Source organism: Lissotriton helveticus, chromosome 3_1, assembly GCF_964261635.1.
Source record: "Lissotriton helveticus chromosome 3_1, aLisHel1.1, whole genome shotgun sequence".
In the NCBI taxonomy this organism is placed as follows: domain Eukaryota; kingdom Metazoa; phylum Chordata; class Amphibia; order Caudata; family Salamandridae; genus Lissotriton; species Lissotriton helveticus.
In genome coordinates, this window is record NC_136061.1 from 93,304,614 (window position 1) to 93,328,063 (window position 23,450).

Below are 23,450 nucleotides of genomic sequence, written 5' to 3' on the forward strand. Positions count from 1 at the left end.
GCATCTCTTCAGAGTGATGTGGGGTGCAAGTAGAGTCAATTCGTACCCCGTCAGTCGTGCACTAGTCAGGTGTTGAGTCTTGGTCTGGTTCAAAAGGGTGTCAACTGCGTGGGGTACCAACACCGTGAGAGAGTTTGAAAGTACAATACCCTCACTCTGACGGATAGAGACAGCAGCGGCGGCTACTGCTCGAAGGCAGGCAGGTAAAGCTCTGGCGACTGGGTCAAGAGTGGCAGAGAAGTAGGCACAAGGGCGTTGTTTGGAGCCGATGGGCTGAGTTAGAACAGACAATGCGCATCCCTCCCTTTCGTGAGTGAAGAGAGAAGGGCTTGGAGTAATCTGGTGTTCCTAGGACGGGTGCCGAGCAAAGGGCATCCCGCAACTCCTTAAAGGACGCTTGGCATTCGGGGGTCCAAGGGAGTGGGAAGGGAACATCTTTGGCCAACAGGGAAAGTAGGGGCTTTATAATGAGACTGAAATTTGGTAACCATTGTCGGCATAAAGAGGTAAGGCCCACCAATGAACGGACTTGCTTCTGTGTTTTTGGGATGGGGGTGTCTAAGATGGTCTGGATTCGGTCGGGTGTAAGTTTCCTCCCTTCTTTGGACAGGAGATGGCCTAGGTATGTCACTTGAGGTTGGCAGAATTGCAGTTTCTTTTTGGAGACTTTGTGGCCATTCTCCGCAAGAAAGTGCAAGAGTTGGATAGTGGCCGTGATTGCAAGTGGAGTAGTGTCGGCCGCCAAAAGGATATCATCGACATATTGGATCAACACCACTCCATCTGGTAGCTGGACGGCGTCCAGCTGTCTTTTGAGGGCCTGGCTGTAAATGCTAGGACTTTCAGTGTAGCCCTGGGGAGCTCTACAAAATCGGTACGAACGGTTTTTTAAGGTGAATCCGAAGAGATAACGGCTGTCTGGATGGATGGGGATAGAGAAAAATGCATTCTTGAGATCAATAACGGTGAAGGTGGTGGCAGTGGACGGGATGAGGGTCAGAATGGTGGTGATGTCTGAGACTACGGGGTACTGTGGCACCACCACTTTGTTGACTTCTCGCAGGTCGATGATGAAGCGGTACGCTTTCTCATCTCCCTCACCTTGCTTCGTAACAATGGGTAGGATAGGGCTGTTGCAGACATTACTAACCACTTCCTCTACCACTCCTGCATCTACCAGGGACTGAATAATCGCTACCAATGCCTTCTCGCCTTCGGGCGATATCCGGTACTGTGGGAGTTTCTGGAGTATTGCGTCTGGTCGAACAGTTATATGCACAGGGTCGATCATCATTCGTCCTACATCCGAGTCGTTTCTGGCCCATAGGTACGGGGGAAGGGTGTCGAGCAAGGATAGGTCAGCATCAGTTATAGAGTACATATGTCGTGCGGGACGGGATCTGGACATGCTCGGGTTGTCGTACAGGATGACTCGGACTCCATCTGGGGAACACCTAATAGTAGCTCGGAAATGTTTTAGTAAATCAATACCCATAATGGCGTCAGGGGAGTTGGAGGAGAGCAGAAATGTTGTGTCAGTGGGGTTGTTTCCTAGGTCAAAGGAGATAGGTACAGACAGGGGATTAGTAGAGGGCGTTCCATCGAAACCTATCGATGTAATGTGTGAGCCAGACAAGGGTGCCCTTGGAATCAGTCGCTTTGATAATACACTACGTGTCGCTCCAGTGTCTACCAAGAATGGAGACTCTGTACCCAGGACCTTAGCGGTGACGTAAGGACCTTGCTGGTCAACACAGAGCTCGACTGGATCCCTCCCTAGGCCCTGGCAGTCCTATGCGAAGTCGGGGGTGTTCTCACTGTCAAATAGTTGGTACTGGTTCTGTCGGGGACGGTCAAATGTGTTCGATCTTCCTGGTCTGTCGCTGTTGGGGTCGTTTGTGTATCCCCGTCCCTGTCTTCTAGTCCTGGGGCCATTCATCATGTCCCTCGTTTCTTTATTTTTAATTAGTTCCAGAAGAGCCGGACATTGAGACTTCCAATGCCCGAATCCTCTGCAAAATGCACATTGATTATCTTCTATATCCCTACGTCCAGAGTAGGGAGTGGGTGTGCGGTCCTTTGGGGGTGGATTTCTAGGGGCGATTGATTGATAGCTCCCCCTGTGTAGTTCTTTCCCGACTTCCACCCCTTGTATCTGAGCTATCATCACCCTTTCTTTCAAATCTTTCTTCTTTCTCTCGGTTGCCCTATCATTCTCATTCTTTTGGTGTTCGTAGTACTGAGCCATTTGGAGGATAGCGGCGGGTTTGGAGGCCCCCCAACTACTCTCGCTCGTTTGTAACTTTTCGGAAACCTCTCGTGACAGACCCTTCACGTAGTTTTGCACAAATAGGTGTTGTCCGGTTGCGGTGGTCATGTCTTGGCCACTGTAGTCGGAGAGCACCGTTTCAAATCGGGAGAAGTATTCTGATACGTCTTCCTGAGGTTTCTGACGGCAAGCCGTGACTATTGACCAATCTACCTTTTTCTCTGGGATCAAGGTTTTTAGCTTTTTAACTATTTTGTCCGGAAGTTCCAGTATGTCTTTTATCGGTTTCCTTCCAGGCTCTCGTCGTCGATCTAGCTCACTGAGTTGATTCCAGGTGTGTCCATACAGATCTGTGTGTTCGGCTTTCCGGATTTGCTTCCACACGTCAGCCGGCAGACATAACCCGAAAAACAAATCAATGTCTGCTCGAGTCATTATCGTTGAGCCCAAGGCTGTACCTAATTCGGTGTAAAATGCTGTTGGGTTTTTCCTTAAATCAGGCAGGGTTTGCCTAAAGGTTAAAATATCTTGTCGATCCCATGGTTGGTAAACCCAATTGTACACAACCCTTCCTTTTGCATCTGCGTGGTTGATATCGTCGTTTGTTCCCTGACCTGTTGGGGGAACCCAGTAGGGGGCGGCTTCTCTGATAGGCATCATAGTGTTGGTTACTTCTAATGGGGACTCAGCCGTTTCAGGGACTGTGATCTTATCCTCTGGTTTCTGTTCCGTGAGGTGGCGGAAGACTTCAAGCGTTTGCATGAAAAGGTCCGTCACATCGCGTTCAGTCCCATCTCCAACATCGATCTTTCTATATAGAGTCGTCAGCTTAGCAGGACCCTTAGTTTGATACCTATCCTCATATGCGTTCAGGGTGTGGTAGCTGAACGGTAAAATGAAATGCCATCCATGGCTACCGGCATGTGAATTGTGCACATCCATCGTATATTCTTCGCTCTCTTTCCGTTCTACCAATGTCTTTGCTATCTTGTCAATCCCATCCCGCTCATCTTTGCTCAACCTATTTGGTCTGGCCGTTAGCTGCTTGCTAGTCTCGAGTTCATCTGATGTTGTTACCAATGTGGCTGGTGCAAAGGCCGTAAGAGCCGGGGCACTAGCGCTAGAGTCACCCTCGCCCGCACTCAGAACTGGTAGGTGCTGTGCCAGAGGCTGGCAGGGGGCATAAGGAGGGGGCATGTAGATAATCGGAGGACCTAGCAGTAACTCGTCGTTTGCCCGTTGTTTGGAGGGCATCTCCGGGTAGAGCGTAGAGGGGGTCCTAACAGGGCATTGGCCTGTCGACCCTGATTCTTGCGTTTGTCTAACTTCCTCTCTCCTTCTTATTTCTTCATCTAGTTCCTTCGCTGCCAGGTGGGCTGCCTTTCGTAACTCTTTCCCTATTCTTGCTTCTTCTCTTTTCCTTCGTTGCTCTGCTTCTTTGCGCCACATGCCGATACTATCGAGCATGGTGGGTGTTGCCTTATTTATTCTAACAGCTGCTTCTAGCGCTTTTATTTTATGTTCATCAAAGGAACCTATCAGTGGCCACTGACTTTCGGGGTCCTTTTTTGTATATTTATGCCATAACTTACTATAAGCTATAGCGACTTGTCCTTGTTTAATGAACATGTCCTTATTAGGGGTACCTTCCAATGGAGCTGGATGGTTCATCTCTAATAAGCGGTCCGGGTTGTTCCAACTACCAATCAGTGGGGAGAAGACAGGCATGACAGATTACAACGGGGGACAAAGGTCCGCACTACCTATCTCTCACTGTTTGCAAAGACTAGACAGAATATGGCTATTCTACGTTATTTGCAAGCAGAGAACCTCAAAAGAACTATACCCTCAAAACAATCTATGTTCGGACAATCAATCAATGGGGAGAAAAATAGGTACGACAGATTACAATGGGGGACAAAAGTCTGCGTTACCTATCCTTCACTATCCGCAAAGGGAGATAGAATATTCCTATTCCTCCCCGTTTGCAGGCAGCGAACCTCTCAAAGAGCGACAATGCAAATACTAGTATTTCAATCAATCAAACAATCAATCAATTCGTAATTCGTCGTGTGTCACGACCTTACCCGGACCGCATGGACAGTTTCTTGTCTTCCGCTTCCAGCGCCCGATCGTCCTCTACTCTCTGCTGCTACTGCGGCACTCCTGATGGTTCCCAGTCAGGACCGTAGATCACTCGGGAGAGGTCTGCTTGGAACCAGTGAAGTTCGGATGATCGGCTGTCAGACGAGGGTCTATCGGACAGGAGCTCTCCCGATCGTTGCAGTCGTTCACTCTGTCGTCGGGACCTCTTCCACTGGATCCACGTGTCGCTGATGGGCCCCACACTTGGGACGCCAATTGAAGAAAGTCAGGAAAATGGTCAGGCGATTTTGTCGATGTTTCTTAAATAATTTTGCCCGGCGTTAAACGCCTCTAATACCATACAAAGTTTATCAAATAAAGAGGCAGGCGCTGGAGACAGGAAACAAGTTTTATTCCGACGGAGCAGAACACATCAGATCGGACAACAAGGTATCGTCTCGAGGTGCTCTCTTTAGCCTCTCTGAGGCCTGGCCTTTTATACACTGGTTTACGACATGTGACCATTCTTTATTACAATAAAGACATTGTGAAGTAATGAAAAATGACATCCCCGGTATCCCCCCAGTTCCGGCTCATTCCAACACGTGGCTACAGTAGAGGTCCTCACCCCCCGTACAATAGGAGGGGGCTATCACGCAGCTGAGTGTTTCGCCGATTCCTTTGGAATGTGTGCGCCTGATCGAATCTCAAGGGATGGGGAGGTCATGATCAATAGTAGCTCCTTTGAAGAGGGGCGAGTGCATACAGTAGTGGGCAATAAACTGTATCCTCAGGCCAAAGGATGACCAGCGGTCCGTGCAGACAATCGGGCTCAGAGGAAGGGGTCATCAAAGGAGGGGTATTCATGGAAGGAAAGGAGGTGTTGGTCAGGCGCTGGGTGTGATTCCCAGAGACAGAGTCATGCGGAAGAGGAGGTTTCATGACTTGTGCATGTGAGCGCGGGGGCAGCCAGGGTGCATGGGGGATGCTTGCAGGGTCAGGGAAGTGCGCTGATGATCGATCGTGAACAGAGAGACCATGGTACCTAAAATGGCTGTCGTGTATGTTTATACATGAGTCTGAGGAATGGGCAAGATGGCGCAGATGATGTTCAGTTCACGAACTAATATTCCACAGCTGTACGCTGGTATTAACACACATACGAGAGCTTCCCTGCAGGCACTGAAGACCCTATGGGAGCTAGATGTGGGAAAAGAACAATCGGAGAAGGAATGGTCGATAATACTGGAGCACCCCAGAAAAGTCCCACGTAATGCCAAATTCAAATTTATCCAAACAATGGTGTTACATCGTGCATACTTAACCCCGAACAGACTAGACAAGATGTTTCCCCAAACACAGCACTTGTGTCCGAGATGCCTTCTAGAAGGAGCGGGCTTTATACACATGGTATGGGATTGCCCGAAGATACGGGGATATTGGGATACAGTCCGACACATAACTGAGTCAGCCACACACCTTACCATTACTGATACACTGGGGGAGTGCATTTTAGGTCTCCATACTCACACCTCTACCCACAAAGTGCAGCACCGATTCATACACCTTTATATTGGCTATCCGAAACATCACTATGAGATGGAAATCTCGTAAATCCCCTGAAGTACGAGCCTGGCACACAGAATTATTGCGCTGGGGTGGTGCAGAGGGAGCGGCACTACGCAGAGAAGAAATCAGAGGGCTACGTAAAACCCCGATCTCCCTCGAATGGGAAGTAATGTTAGAGGGGTTGCGATCTCATTAATTGGATTCCGTGGACTAGGAAATGGATGATTGGTACTAATGTGTCCCATGCCGTATGTATGCCACAGGCCGGTGTGGGGAATTCATATGGGGAAGGTCGTGGACCTTGGTCAGCGGACTCGATAATTCTCGCTTCGGTGCTTACTCTAATCAGGGGTTCCACTCGGCAACTCTGGGCATTAGCTTGCCTTATCTCCACAACGGCCCCACCAATTCCGGGGATGCCTGGCTCCACCTTGGGGACTCCCAGCAAGGGACCATCCCACAGGGAAAGCCAGGACGGGTTCCCCAGAGTTATACAGCGCCGGGACGCCCCGTTGCTGGGGCAGCTGTGCGCTTTACAAGTATACTACATTTACATTCATTTACATTTACAATACTGTATATGCGGATTAGGCACAAATAGCGGTGAAGCTGTCCACTGTATGTTCAGAGAAGTGTGTAATGGGCGGATAGAGATCGAGACCTTAGGGGAGGGGGGCAGTTGGGGTAAAGTTTGGGTTTTATTACATGTATTGCCTTATAGTATAATACTGCTAACACATTTTATAAACAAATGTATAATAAGTGATGTACAGCTGGAACTTAATGTACATATATGTGAAAACTGCGGCTTCAAGATGGAACGCCTTGTTATAAATGGTTATGCAACAAAGATCTTGGCGTAAATGTAAGGTTCGATACTATAAAACTCAATAAAATGTTTTTTTTTAAAAAAGGGCGCAGAGGCGAGGATTAGCCCACCCGTTTTTTTTCCAAACCAGCCAGAACATCTGCGTATGTATGGTGAGTAACTGTTTACGTTAATGCTTCTTGCAAAGAAATGTAGATCATGCATTCAGTTTTCCCTGTTTTTGGTCATGTAATCTTTGGACAAAATGTTTGCATGGAGTCCTAGTCCCTTGGACTTACCTAGATTGTTTTTCTTATTTTAGGATCGGATGCTGGCAAGCAAGAATTACCAGAGACTACCTTGATGGGGTCGCAAGAAAGAGTGAGACAGAGTATCCGCGGAGGAAGTTATGAGAAGTCCTTGCGCAGGACTGGCTCTCTGTTAGACTTTCTTTATTTCCATTTTTTACTGTGTTCATGGGAAATGTAGTTTTTCATGTGGATTGTGATTCTTTGTAAGGCTGCTGGAGCTAATGAGTTGTAATAAATGGAAGAAAGATGCAGCCTAATCCTCGCCTCCGCGTCCTTAATAGAATTGAAACTTTCCTGCACGTTAGCTAGGAAATTTTGCATTACTCATGGCAAATTCTGTCTCTCTGTACTTCCCAACCAACAAGGTGGAGATAATTTAAAATGAATAGCAGATCTATGACTGGCAAGGTTCACAGCACTACTAATCCTAGAGCCAGATAACCATCCTCTAACATCTATTTTATATAGTCAAATAGATTCCTTGGTGGGGTGCAATGTTCAGCCCAACAAGGACCATCTCTAATCATAGACATGCACAGTCTAGAATTCTTACGCCAGGGCTCAACTTTATTTTTTAATGAGTCCTGGTCCTCAATGCATGAGATTTAAGTTTATGGACATGTACCAGATATACAGTGCACCCATAAACTACAGAAGGATATAGTTTGTCAGTAGCTAATTCGATCGGTGTGCTCTCGATAGAATATTCCTTCTTTTATTGGAACTAGCAACAGAGGGGAAAGTGGAACATCCGTAACTGCCTTCATGCCTACGCTTGTGTAATGATTCGGGAGTCGAATTACAAGTTACTTAAGACTGTCATTGCCCTTGTACTGAAAAACGTTGTCCCCCTCCTTCTCTGTTGAGTCAACACAGGTGAAACACCCACTCCTCGAAGGACATCATATTAGTGGTTTTCCCCAATCCCAAAGAATGAGTAATCTTTGTCAGTGATGGGAAAGTGTAGACATTCCTAGCCTATCATTAAACATTTCTACAGGAGATTTCAGAGCATTCAGCAAAATCTTCAATATTTTCACCTCCTCGTTCCGAGCGCAGCATTACAGGTTTGTGTGGTAAAATAATGAAGAGTTCACCTTGTTTGGGAGCTCGCTAGTACCATCCTTGGAACAAGTCAAAGGTAAAAATCTGTTATGACATATTATATTACGAATCACATGTGCTTGGTTAGTAGGACAATAGGCAAAGAGTAGATTGACAGCTACACTTTTAGGGCCATATGCACTGATATGGGTAAAGACTGCATCATGGCTTACCTGTGGTACTGTCTGCTCATCTCTCCAAAATAATGGCTTTAATTTCTAATAGGGAACTATGGGGATAATTTTGTCTCAATTAGGGATTCGCAGAGACTCTACATCCTCGATTAATCCATCGATCTTGTTCGGCATGCAGGTCTCGGCCAAATACCTGCGGGCTATCTTAGGTCTAATATTACTGGATAGGCTCTCAGTAGCCTTTCATGTAGCCAAAGAAGCATAAACTAACCCGCAAAACACTGAAGCACACTACAGGAGGTGGGTTCAAATTCAATTTCATCAACACACCGAAAGACCAGAACCCACAACACAGAATTAAAATTATGTATACTGCAGGTAACAACTGTCCAGCAAAAAATTCAAATAAGAATACCAAATTAATACCCAGTGAAACTCAGAACAAATATGGAGAGGTTTGGCCCAGCCCTGCCTCTTCCTGGTGATGATGGCGCAGACGCCACCGCCCTAGGCCTAGGTTTTTCTGGGCACATTCCGCGATTCAGGAGTACTTTGGTGCTTTCCAAGATCTTGATGAGTCAAGAGAGGGGCCCACTATCTCGACCTCCCTCACCCCAGGAAAGCTGGGATTTGTAGTCCCCAACCAATAGTTCCAGCATACCGTGCTGCGGAAGTTCATAGGCATTTTTAAGTGACTGACGAATCAAGGGAGGGGCTACCACCTCTGCCCCTTCACTCCAGGCAAGATGGGATTTGTAGTTCCAACACAAGAGTTCCAGCATCCCCTCATTTTCTTTTACCAAGGTAGGAGTGAGGATGTATAGTGAACGGCCTCCAAAATATTTTCCTATCTCTATTTGGGGATTATGTGCCTTGTCAGCATGAGTGCTTATGTCAACATTGAGCCAACTGTTTGAGGAAGTAGGCCCTGCCTTCCTGTTTGCTAGCAACTCTCATCGTCCTTAAGTGAGGGGGGATAATACTTTGCAAGAGTAATAAAAATAACAATGTTTTGAGATTCCCTCATGTCACGTTTCATGCATATGTGAAGCCATCTCCGTAGGACACACTAATAAAAATATAGTACAAATGAAAAAATCTTCACGTTTGTGTTTCAGGTGGTACCTTCATAAAATGATGTTTAACTTGCGATAATTCTCTAGAGAAGGGTTAAAAGGCACCACAGCGAAGCATGGTTTTTATTCCCTTTTTTTTTTTTACACATTTTATTGCTTTTATTGGTTAAGCAACATAAACAAGACAAACGTTGAGCTCGAGCTACCTGGACCACAGTAGAAACAGTGAACAAATCAAGCAGATTACTGAAAATTTCATATAGAGGCATCAAAGATATATATCTCAGCCGCTGAGGCGGAGGCACACATCCCTGTAACATTTGAACATAACGTCAGCAGGCGGACTTCTTGAACCACACCCCCCAGATGCGGTAAAATTTCAGTAGAACTCCCCTTGCCTTATACACCAGTTTTTCGCGAGGTGCACAGGAATCCAGGCCTTCAATTCACTCCTGCTTATATCTCCACATCCCTTTTGGCTACCTTATATGCCGTGGCGAGACGTGCTCGGATAACCCTGGCGTCCATTATCCTCAATAACACTATTCTGGGATCGAGTTTTTATTTTATTTTCACTCCTTCTGCATAACAGATGAAATTATGTAAACAAATTTAAAAAAATCTATCCCTGCATCTAAAAACAAATACATTAACCTCAACACACAATAGTAACGCCAAAAAATAAGTTGTGAGTGCCGCAGTCAAGAACACATCAAACGCTACTTTCAAGTGCACAGACAAAATGCCCTCACTCAATATAACAATCCCTTATACCACCTAATCAAATTCATACAAAAGAAACAGGATATCAAGTAAAAGCAAATAGCCAGGAAAAAAATAAAGAACACACCCACTACCATACTAAATGTGTAGTCCTAATGGACTGATCCACTAATTGATTTAGATTAAAACTAACAAATAACAGAGGCTGTGACAAAGCCCCTTTCTCTAACTATCTGTATTAAAATGGTCAAACTTAAAGATGAGGGTTGCAAGAACTAAAAAAAAAATGTTTGTTCAGAAATTTCAAAGAAAAGCTTTAAAGACACTAGGAAGGTATTTTGGACACAAATAGACATTATCCGGTAATTACAAAGCCATGGGTTAATTACAGATAGACTCGCACAGGAAGACAGGAAAAGAGTTTTAGTAGATGTAGGCAGACCTCGCGGAGTTTCACTCTGCGGTTACAGAACAACTTCATGAGACTCCACGGAATTCCGCCAATGGAGTGGAGAGAATATGCAGCTCGTGCTACAATTTAACACTAGTATTGTAAGAAGCATAGAACAATCAGCACGAATGGCACCATGCGTTCTGCAACAGAGCTCAGCCATTTGAATTTGTTTTGCGGCCACTCGAGTTGCAGCAAATCTACTCAAACCGCAGCGGCTCCAGAATGCCAACGGCCACCCATGTTAGAAAATCATGTTAGGGGACGCCAAATCTTGTTCAACGGCTCACATTTTCTGGAGCCTCGCAGGAGAAAAGGTCCGCCATGCGACGATAACAGGGTTTGGGCAGAACTCTGTATTAAAGAGTAAGTAGGTGTAGCCAAAATGCTGCCAATTCTGCAGGTGGAACAGGAAACCACAACCACCGCTAGTTTTTGGACCAAAACAGAAGGTTAAGACAGAGCAGATAGAAATAAATTGCCTTTGTGCTCCAATTGTACTGAATAGGTTTTATTTTGATACTTAAAAGGCCAAAGGCCCACAGAACAAACCACTCGGGCTGTTACTGAAGGGTGCAGTGGATTCAATTGGGAGTTTACACCGCTAGTCCTTCATGCTCGACATTAGTCCCTGCCCCAGGCAATTTACGCTCTCTTCTACTCACAAATACTTGATGTGGTTTTAAACTATTTTAACAGTCTAAGGAAAATGTACACTGAACCATTATACAGCAGAAGATGTGCAATTGTGTGGATCGTATAAGGAATGCCAATTAGAAGATTTGAAAATAGAAGAACAGACATAACCCCCTAACGTTTTAACTAGCATCGATATTTTCCAGTATTACAACGAACTTCAGCAATTTTTTTTATTCAGCAACTTTATTTACTCCAGTGTTATACACTATGTACATAAAATACAAAAGTATACAGTGTTTGTTGTTATTTAGATTTATATATTGGTTTGTGTAAAATGACTATATTGCAAAATACTGTATTTTATTACAGAAACCCTTGATAGCTAGTTCTCTTTTAGTCAGGACCACAGGATTTATGCGATTCTGCGGGCACTGCTTTTTTTTTCATTATTAAGATTTGCCGCATAATCCATCATATGCTGCATAATCTGCAGATTTTAACAAAAACATTGTTTCTATCTCAAACTTGTCAAAAGTTACTAAAAACATTGTGCAATATATCCGAAAGCAGTTAGTTGAAGGCCCTTCGCAAAGCATACCTGGTCACCTCTCAGCTGCTTATTTCGGCATTTGGTTGATAAACTGGTACTAATGAGGTGAAATATTTGCCTAGATAGTATTACTAGGAGTTAAAATTACAAAACAAATGATGCAATACTTTCATAAAATGCCGCCTAATTTGCCTTTTCTTACCACAAAATTGTGTGCACCCTGCAGCATAATTTGGTACTCAACACCCGCATAATTCAGTGGCCCTGCTTTTAGTTAAAGGGCTTTTCTGCTATAAGCATTAACATTTCAAAAACATTTTAGAAAGACTGAAATATAAAATATTCTACAACTCTGCCTCTGGATCATTACCTCATTAGTTGGTGGACAAAGGTACCCATTTTGTGCGCCTAATTTATTAACATTTTCCAATTTCCAAATCCTTACATGTCACTCCAAAAGCAATAGAGCGGAAAAAGGTCTGAAACAGTTCCCTCACTTTAACATAGTAGCTGCTAAATAAATTACGCTACACTAGACATGTTGTACTGGTCAAGACTCGACTATTAAGTGACACGCTGGCAAAGTCCTTGATTTGATCTCCTAGTATCAAAAGAGAGGAAATCAATTTGTTCACATGAGCACCTTTAGGTCCCAGACAACCACAATCACCTGCAGAGTCCCCCAGGTTTTCATCATGTCCCTAGTCATATTCAACCTCTACATGCAGCCTGTGGTACTCTACTCACCAACAGTATCAAATTTCACCAGCACTCTGATTACACATATCTGTTTTAAAGTCTCCTCTGCTAAAGACATCTGACTTCTCAAACCTTACTCGTACCTCATCCTGACCTGATGCCAAGCACCCACCTAAAGTTGAACCGCACTAAAACAAACAATATCTAGTATCTACGGCATGAACAAGTACACATTTGAATCCCATCTTTCACACAATGCTAAGTCACTCTGATTGAGCATTGCGTGAAAATTGAAAAGTCTTGGTACCAGTTCTCGCTACTACAAAACGTGAAACTATTCCACCCAGAAAGAGATTTCAAAATTGCATCACGCCCTTATATGTCTAGATGCTATGCTCTCCACAATTCCACACTAACTCCTCTTAAGAGCATCCTACACGCCTCAGCACACCTCACCAAGGGACTGAGGAAGTAAGACCACATTTCCTCCTGCCCAAAGAGAATGTCACTGGCTCCACTTGTAGGACCACATCATCCTCAAAACCTCCTGCATCATCTACAAAGCCATCACAAAGAGTAATAGCCTATCTGACTGACAAGCTCACCATTTCCGGTGGGTCTTGATACATATGTGGCCAGTACACCATTACGTAGGAAATGAAGGGCCCACAAAGCTATTTAAACAAAAAAAACACAAGGCAGCTTCCTTTTTGAATCCAGCATCTGAAACTATATCCTCCGGTCAGTTGGGGCTGTACCAATCCTGCTCCAATGTAGTAAACTGCTGTAGACACACTTCTTTAAAGAATACTACATCACAAGAAAATATATTAAAAAGTCTGTGGCTGCTATTAGTTTGCACAATTTATTTCCAGTCTTGGCTTTGAAAACATTTTGAGGGACGTAAATGGCTATCTATTAGAGGAGCAACTATTGGCTTTAATTTGTTGATATGGTACCCATACCTACAAAAGAGATGCATGTATTTGGAAGGAAGATTCAAACTTAAAAGTTCTTTATCACCAAATTAGTCTGCAGAAATGCAAAGTATCCTGGGGAACCAGTTTACTGCAGTAAAAAAGCAGGGCACAGAGCTTTTCCCGGAAGTAGGTAATACATGCAGGTCAACATATGCACACCAATGGTCTGGAAACAGTAATTCCCAGCCCAGATCATGGTGTGGATTCAGCTCCAGCAGTCAGAGAGAAATTCCTCGATACTCCAGATTGCAGGTCGGTTTTTAACCTGTCATAAGATAGATGCAATGGCATGCATGGTTCCTTGCAGGCCAACTTTGTCCGCCTCCTAGAAAGTGGTTATAAGATTCTGCTACGTGGATTTAGACTGTAGATCCTTCATGTTTGATGAACATAGATGCAGAGCAGTGGAGCAGTTGGGCTATGCACAGAAGCCAGACTATTCAATACACAACTACTTTCTAAAAATGTTTAGTTTGATGAGGCAGAAAAAACTGGTTCTTCACCATAAGGTACTACGGAACAAGGGCCCAGCTCACCTTTAGGAAGGATGCAGGATAGGACCACAGACAGGCCACTACACCACTTGCCCCACTCAACACACTATACAATACACTATATGCATGCCAATTCTAAGACCTCCCAACTTCCAACTCAAAGTACCCCTACATATGCCCGGATCAGGTTGGTCTGATCAACAATCCTAGGTGGTGAACATATAACAGAAAAATATCATTCGAACCCGACAGATTCCAGAACGTGTGAAATAAATTTCATGAGACAAAACACCTAAAGCTACATTGAAATGAATATCAGCCACCAAACTGGGCATGAAATCATGAGGTGCGACAATAGAAATTGTAATTTAAGGGTGTCAACGCTGCCCAACTTCCACAAAATCTATCGCATGAATATCCATTAATGCTGAATGACCTACAACCAGTCACTGCCACCTCAAGAGTTACTGGGCTGGTTCTGTATTTTATCACATCTGTTTTAATACAGCACTGCCCATCCTAGTCCAGCAATGGTGCATCCTCACTCCATTCCTATGCATCATTATGCCATGCCACTCATTTAGGCACACAGTTGCACACCAAGTGATAGCAGTGGGTACACAAAGTCAATGAATGCAACATCTCACACACTACGCCATGCCAGCAAAATGACACGATGCACAAAGTTGGCCTCCAACAGGGTACCTCATGCATCAGGAAAAGAGGAGGTGGCTATCAATGCATGGCTGCTTCTCAATCATTTAAACCGAAGCAACACTTAAAATATGAGGCAATAAGATCTTAAAATCAGGTTGAGTATGAGTGGCTCAGACAAAGGCCAGTCTCACTGAGGAAAATATTAGTCTCACAGACAATTTGGTAACCTACTGCTTATTGCATGCCACAACCCCTGAAAGGTTTCCCTTCTTTTTTTTTTAAGGACTCAAAACATAGCTTTTTTTTAGGCACATGTTCAATGTGTATTAGTAAAGAAGCAATATGTTTGGGTTTTCAAAGATTGATTCGAGGTACTATTTAGTCCAAACACTACCAAGCCCCACTCACGGAAGAATTATTTTACTCCAAACAAATCTCTGTTCACCAAAAACCAATGGACGAACATCAAGAAAACAGGTGGTCCAGAGGAGAATGAGGGCACATATAGGAATCAGAAATTATAGTTTCTCCTTTCCATGCAGAAATGTTTCATTCTTCACAGGTCAGGTGCTACCCCTTTTGCCTTCATTGGCAATCTCACTCTATAGGATAGGATGTTCTCTCTCAACATACACCTTCATCTGCCAGATTTACCTCTACTGCATTAATCCACTTTGTTGTCCCTCCATTAGTTTCACATTTCCCCACTTTTTTGCTCTCAGTCTATCCTTCCACCCCATTTCTTTTCATGTCAGACTTCTCCATTTCTCTTGTATTCCCAGTGTTCGCTCCTCTTCTCTTTCTGGGAGTGCCTCCTCTTCCCATCCACAGCCTTGTGTAGTGCCTACACATGCATGGAATGGCAATGTTTCATCTTGAAAACCTCCACACACTGGTTTAGATTTATGGACTTGCACAAATTTTGCTCCACGGACATCATCAGCAAGGCATCCAGTCGATCATGATACACCGCGGAATGTATCTTTGTTCTCACTAGCGCAAGCTTGGAATTGGATTGTCCTACACTAGTACTGGTGATGGGTAAAGTGAGAAACACACCCATTACTTTTCTGAAGACTGTGTACATTGCAGATGCAGGATTTTTCAAGCATAAGAGAAGTTCATCAATCGAACAGTAACTTTCTTCATTGAACAGATTATCATTCCTGATTAACATGATTTCAGTAGCTAGGTCACATTGAGAAACATGACAAAATCCAGCAACAAGTAGGATCTTCTGATCTGAAGCACGCCGCTTCAGTAGCACGTGTGCGAAGCCTTCCAAAAGAGAGACAACCTCTGGCGAGAATCTCTCATCGAGTTCTGACAGTGTATTATTAAGCACCTCATTGTAATCCTGTCTCATACTTTCCTTAATGTTCAAATAGAAGTTTTCATTATCAGGATTCCTGCCACTCCCAAAAGTAACTGTTCCATTGTGCACCACTGAAATTCCAGTTGTATCACACTGCTGTGCCAGGCTTGAAAACAAAGAATCATATCCATCCTTCATATCATGGAGAACAGTTTTTAGCATAGATACTGCATGGCAGACACAAAGGAGATCCTCTCTGGCCCTCTGTAATTCTTTGCTTGCTTTGTTAATGGCATTTAGAAGAGGAGCCAGCATTGTTAACCAGAAGAGAAAATTAAAAGACAACATCGCTTCGTACAAACCTGCTGCTTGAACAGCAGTCTTGCTACAAAATGTTCTATCCTCAATTTCTTTTAGAGCAATCCCCAAGGCCTGGATATTCCTCGCAATGGCATTAACTGCCTCCGCTCTGCATGGCCATCGTGCATCCGACAACGGTTTTAGTAGACGAACTGCCTTCATAATGTTTTCAAGAACGCTGTGGTGAGCACAGTTGCTCTCAATGAATGTATACAAGTTTTCAAGGTGCCCAAAAAAAGAGAATGCTGGCCGTGTACATTTCATTGCACCCACCAGCAGAAGGTTCAGACAGTGGGTATAGTAATGTACATATGGAACAGCTCGTCCGCACCATTCAGTCACAAGAGCATGCACTCCCTTGTTCACGCCTTTCTTTGCTGTAACGCTGTCATAACAAAGAGCTATAATTTCATTTTCTGTAACACCCACTGCAGCAAGGCTTGTTTTCAGTATAGTCATGAGAGACCACGAATCAAGTTCATCAGCTGGCTGAATGGATATCAGGTTCTCGTGAACATTCAGGGATGCATCGCAAAATCTTAGAAGTACAACAATGTGTTCATTATGGGAATAATCTGTAGTCTCCTCCACCACAACACTAACCCACTGCACATCTTGCAGTTCTTTTTTTATTTTATAACACATCACTTCAAACATTATATTTATGAGCTCATTCTGAATCGTTTTAGAGGTGTATGTATGAGAGGAAGCAGTTTTGTGCTTTGCCAGGACTGTATCAAATTCAGCAAGCAGTTCACACAACTCCAAGTACATCCCATGGAAGTCTGAATCTGAACTTTCAGAGTTCCCTCCGAACAGAATACCTTGATGTCCCAAAATCTGTACGATACGAAAAAGGCGCAACATAACATCATTGTTTTCTGTACATTGGCTTTCCTCCTCAATATGTTTCGTTTTAGTAGCCTCTAGTAGACTTGCCAGAAACTCGGGCGATCGCTTGAAGTCTTCATGCAACTGCAAGGCTCGCTGGTGGTGCAGAGAGGTGCTATGCTTCCTTAGGGCTCTAGTTGGATTTGTCCAGTTTTTGCATCCAGCAGTTGTGAAAGAAGGATCAATTTTTCCATGGCAATGACTTACTTTCTGCCCAAAAATGCGACAAGTAAAGCAATACATGCATTCAGTCTCAAAAGAATACTCAACCCACGGGAAATCTTTGTAGAATTCAGCCCTAAAACCTCTCTGTTTCTCACCAATTTTCTTCCTAGAAAAGGGCCCGATGGGCTGATGTGGGCCACGGAGAACTAATCTTTGAAGTTCATCTTCGGTTCTTGGGATTGGCCTTGAAGGATCTGAGGGGGAGGAAGCTGCGGTCTGGGAATTCACCATCACATTTTTTGAATGACAGATTTCTACCGTAGATATCGATAGATTAACCGCGGTCGGTGCAGACTTTTCACATCTAATGCCACTTTTTTCCATACATGCCAGCTGTAATTTCCCACAGGTCTCAGATGATACAGCATCACTGTTGTCATCAAGGGCAGTGTTAACTTCAAGTCTTTCTCTTTTACAAAAAATGCTGTCAATTGATCCCAGGTGTCTCTTCATTTCCTCGTAATTTTTGTGGTCTGAACTCTGAGTCCAACCCTGGATGTAGATAAAAAATGGAGAACTACATAACGAGCATATAAAAGGTCAATCATTTCCTAAATATCAAACAAAATATATTATCTACAAAAAGGTGTTTTTATTATTATTTTGACAACGAAAGAGGTGCTGTACTTTTAATGTGAAACAGAAGGCTAGATATGTCCCTACTTTACAGTACCAGCAGTGTGGCTTCTGCATATTACAGTTGCAGCTGACATAATGCCCACCGCCATACTGGACTCACACTATGTCCATCTGTGGCAGTCAACATCAGTATTATGGGTGTTAAAACAGGGGTATACCAATGCAGATACCCTGTTCCCAACTTTCGATCAAACCAGCATATGGGCTTCTTAATCTCGTTCTCCTCCACCAGAGGTAGACAACCACATGACCATGCATACCACAATTTATACAGATCTTATTACGGTCTGATACAATGGAATTATTCATCCAAGTAGGTAATGGGATAAGTACTTCATTACGAGAATGCCTTTTTCTGTGACTCTACATGCAGAGGTGTACCTAACCTAATTGTGAGCAGATGGAAAGAGAACCCCCTTTAACTTTCTACAGAATAAGAATGGGCAATAAGACTGCTTGTGAGTTGTTTAACAGTAAGATGTGTGCAGTGCTGCAAAATGGTAACCAATGAATATTCAGCAAAACATTCAGCACGATAGGGATGTGCAGCCAACCATAATAAACGGGAAGACTGTCACAGCAAAATTACAAGCCATCAGTGTAGACCTACGAAATGGATGAATTAGTGCTCTAGGAAATAGGCTATGATCGAAACCCCTCAGGCAGTTTATCTTCTAAAACTCTATCACATATATTTTATTCTCACCACAAACTATAGATCATGGAGACCATTCTAAAGTTACCAAGATTGAAACCTCAACACCATACCACACACTAATTAGATGCATCCCAAAACTACAAGTTAGGTTTCATGGTAACCGTAAACTGCTATAGAGTAATTAATATATTTGGTGCCAATCGTATTCCATTGTTCTGGACATTGAAGTCACGTTCTCATTAACTGAAAACAGCACTAAAACTAAATATGGAAACAATAAAAGAGGCTGTGCGTTATCAGTTTTTAAAAAGTTTTTATTTCAGAGGCATCATATTAGCTGATGCCGAATCCAGTTCAAGAGTACTTTGCATGAAGTCCACGTTGGCCAATGTTCATTTAAACCACATTTGTCACCGTGAACATCTAAAATGTGCCCCAAATTCATCACTGATGAACCTTGCCAGTACCTTACCGCTGCGCAGTGGCTCCCAGTCTCTAGCTGTGGGTGTACATACTCTGATACTCCTCTGTTCACTACACAGACTTTTACTTCGACCAGTGCCATCAGGAACGTGTTGAGAGGTAGCAGGATTATGGTTTACTTCTATACCTTGTGCAGGGACAGTACATAATTATTCCAAATACAGAAGGCAGTCCTAGAAGTGTAGTACTACTAGAATTTCATAATAAGGCATAAAGAAGGCAACTAGTGCACACCAGTTCAATCTTGGAAGGAATCTTTAAATACCTTTATCATAAAGTGTCTTTGTTTGGTGAACTAATTGTAGGTCACATTCTACATGAAATCTGTGGTTTCATTTTACAGTGATGCTCCCATATGAAGAATGGACGGGCCGATTAAGAGTTTGACAGTGTGGCGGCGGGACGGCCCCACTGCTGCACCTTTGAACCTACGTGAGAACCGCCTGCCGTATAATTACTTTTTTAGTCATTGTCGGGCAATTACTTTGGCATTGCCTATAAAATAGGCACTGCAATGGGAATGTAAAAAACTGTTCCAGCACAGCATGGACTAAAAGGTCCATGCCATGCTGGAACTTCTGTGCATGCACACAAGGGGGGCACATGTTGTGCCACCCTATGTGCATTCACAGGGCGTGAGGAACAATTTGTTTCCCCTCCCCCAGGGTTTTCATGGAGGATGAACCGCCATGAAAATCCTGGCAGAGAGGAAACTCCTAATGTGCGTAGCGGGACCACAGCGGTCCGGCCAAGCATAAAGATGCATCTGGACACTCGAACCACCGACAGGGAAAGGCGGTTACCTGGCGGTGTCGGCAGTCATGGGGCGGCACGACCACTAGGGTCATAATGTGACGGTTGCAAGGACAGTGCCGCCTCACCACAAGTCTGGCGGTCCGAGGACCAACAGATTTGTAATCGGCCCCTTATTGTTTACTTAAATATGATGTGCTCAGGGTGAATTAACTGCCAAATTTTCTATAAACTACTGTGTATTTCTTTACCAACAGAATATGTCACTACATCTGTTAATGACATACCAATTTTGCTAACGGACTACTACTACACAAAAGACTAAGAAAGCATCTAGGAGACATCTTCTCCAAGCTCACCACTTTACACTGCTGAGAACTCAAACTAGGTTTAGACTTCTGTATTCAAGTAACAGAAGTCACAGGGACCTTGAAGTGGTTTCCCCTGAACATTCCTCAAAAACATACATATTCCAGGTAATCAAATACTGTAACTAGGACATACAGTGCAGAAAAGTGCCAGGATCGAGAACCAGATATTCATCTGTCCCGGATTGCTGGAAGAAGGGGGAAGGAACCATGTATTATCAGGCGATAAACAACCCAACGTCCGTCAACATTGTGGTACTGAAGTAAAGCTATTAAACATTCAAAGCAGCAACCTTAACAGTACAGCTGCTTTCAGCGCCCTTTATCATCCTATGCCTGTGCTAACTGTTATAGTACTCAAGCAATACCTCACAAAAGAGACCTAAGTAGGTAAAAACCAGCCAGGGATTGCTTGTGTTCCCATCTGAAGGGGACCAGGCCTGGCAGTTCTGGCAAGATTGTTCCTATTAGAGCAGGACCAAGACTGATTTGCGCACACAAAACGCAATATGCATATACAAAGCCACCCTTCAACCTCTACCACCAACTACGAGACACAAAGAAAAAGGTCCTGACTCTCAGACTCAAAGCCAGCACCAACAACAGCAAAGAATTCTTCTCCATCTCCAATCCTGAAGCAGCCAACATCATCCCATCCCAAGCATTCCGCAACGACCTCTCAAACTTTTTTGAACAGAAGACTGGCAGGATCTACAACACATTCGACCTACAGCTTACGGATTTAAACTTCCCCAACAAGCCAGACAGCGCCTTCATCGCCAAACAGCAGCTAAGCAATTGGAAGCCCCTCTTAAACTAAGAAACCACCGCCCTGATGAATATCATCCACTCATGAGCTCACTCAGACCCTACGACCCCACAACCTTGGACGAACCATCATCTCCCCAATGCTTACCACTATCAACACCTCCCTAACCACTTTCACCTTCCCATCTTGTTGGAAAAAAAAAAAGAAGTCACCACCCTATTGAAGAAACCAACAGCAGACCCCAAAACCCTCAGTAGCTACAGACCCATCTTGCTCCTGCATTTTCCATTTGAAGTCCAGAAGAAGCCATCAATAGCCAACTCGCACACCACCTAGAACTCCATCAACTCCTTGACAGCTCAATTAGGCATTCACACCAACCACAGCACAGAAACAGCCCTCACTGGGGCCACCAATGACATCAGAAGCATCTGGGACTGAGGAAAAGCAGCTACACTCATTCTCCTCGACCTGTCTGCAACTTTTGGTGCGGTTTCCCCCAAGTCACTCATCAGAAAGTTTCAGCACTTGGGTATCTGTGGACTGGCCCTCAAGTGGATATCCTCCTGCCTCATGGACAAAACTCAATGAGTTAGACTTCCCCCCTACAACTCAGAACCTAAGAAATCATCTGCGGAGTCCCTCAAAGATCGCAGTTCAGCCCAACACCCTTCAAGGACTACATGACGCTGTTCGCGGACATATTCAAGCTCATGGCCTCAACATAGTATCCTACATCGACAACACACAACTCATCCTCACTCTTACTGACTCAACCAGCAATAACAAAGCATACTTCGCCAAGTGCTGAGCAACGTTGCTGCTTGGAGGAAAAACGACTGCTGCCAGCTCGACACAGACAAATCCGAAGTCCTAATCTTCAGCAACAACTACTACCCCTAGAAAGCCTTTTGGTAGCGCTCTTACCTTGCCAACCCCCCACCCACCCACCCCTGGGGACCATGCCAAGGACTGCAGGTTCAACCTGGGCACCAACCTCTCCATGAGCAGACAGATCAACACCATCTCCTAATCATGCTTCTATTTCCTGAGAATGTTAACCAAGATTTTCAAGGAGATCCCACTGAACACCAGACGATAACCCAGGCTCTTTTCACAAGTACACTTTATTATGGAAACATCCTCTACATCAGAATCCCAGACCATGTTGTACGCCAACTCCAAACCACAAAGAACGCCACAGCCAGACTCATACTGAACCTCCCACAAAATAACCACATCTCTCCACACCTCAACAATCTCCACTGGCCATGAGTCCAGGAAAGATGTGAGTTCAGGCTATTACCCATGCCTACAAAGCTCACCACAACACGGGTTCAGCTTACTTCAACCACGGCCTCAACTTTTACAAACCTACCAGACAATTTCAATCTGCATCCCAGGCAACAGCACACCTCCCTCGCATTAAGAAGACCAGAAGCAGGGGAAGCTTGTTCTAATACCTTGCAGCCAAGGCCTGGATCGACCTTCTAAACACCTCAGAACAACCCCCCTTGAACTTCCAAAGGAATCTCAAGAAATGGATCTTCCAGACGAAACAGGCATGATCTCCTCCTACCCCCTGAAGGCCTGCCCTACTTAGAGCCTGGATACCCTCACAGGAATATTATATGTGCTCTACAAATTCACATACCATACGGCTGGTCCGTCTAGAATGGCACAGTGGGCGAAAAACAACAATCTGTAACGCAGCCCAGAGCAATAGCCAGTGACAGTGATTAATTCAAGCCTTTCTTACATCAACTTGTTTTTTTTTTTCAGTAGACACCCTGAATACAGGTGGTCAGCCCTATGGCACCTTAGCAGCTGAAAATAAGTATGTGAATTGTCACTGGCTAAGGAACCGGATATGACAGGAACTACAAATGATATAAAGTTGCAAGATGACTTGGAAACTTTGCATGCTCTGGTGCGAGAACTCCTGAACTCACTACTTTCTCTGCAGTGGTAGTTTGCTGGAAAAGGACACTAACTATACCTGCCTGCAATGACTAAGATTTTAAATATAAGGTTAAACTCCGAAATGTGCATTGCCATGCTCATATCAATTATAGGTTTGTTATATAATCGATGTCACAGTGACAAACCAGTTGCTGTTACTTTAGAAGTGGATCATTGTACAAGTCTTACTCCGTTGGATATCTATAAGCTTGGGTTACAGCTGTTCGCTCATACCCAACTGAAAATAGGCAGCTGGATGGCTGTTTGCTAAACAATTGTCACAGTCAAATGCGATAATCAAGAGCAGGAATCCGCTCACTACTGCACTAAAGGCCTTAAAAATAAATTACTGCAATAACGTTTATGTCATTGTTCTGATAATTGATTAAATTCTGGATAGAAAATCTCCAGTCATTCATTAGACCGAGGATAATAATAAGAGTAAATGAATGAAATTAACATGTGGGGTGGGTGTGGG

The 23,450-nt window shown here is 44.1% G+C and overlaps 2 protein-coding genes across 2 annotated transcripts in view; both read right to left on the reverse strand.

Annotated features, from left to right (window-relative positions):
* METTL16 (methyltransferase 16, RNA N6-adenosine) overlaps window positions 1-23,450 on the reverse strand; it is a 513,950-nt gene that overhangs the window by 483,872 nt on the left and 6,628 nt on the right. The window lies entirely within an intron of this gene.
* Window positions 15,270-17,819, reverse strand: LOC144822149 (zinc finger MYM-type protein 1-like). Its single transcript, XM_078679305.1, has one exon. The coding sequence runs from the start codon at window positions 17,791-17,793 to the stop codon at window positions 15,394-15,396; it is 2,400 nt and encodes a 799-aa protein (XP_078535431.1). The 5' UTR covers window positions 17,794-17,819; the 3' UTR covers window positions 15,270-15,393.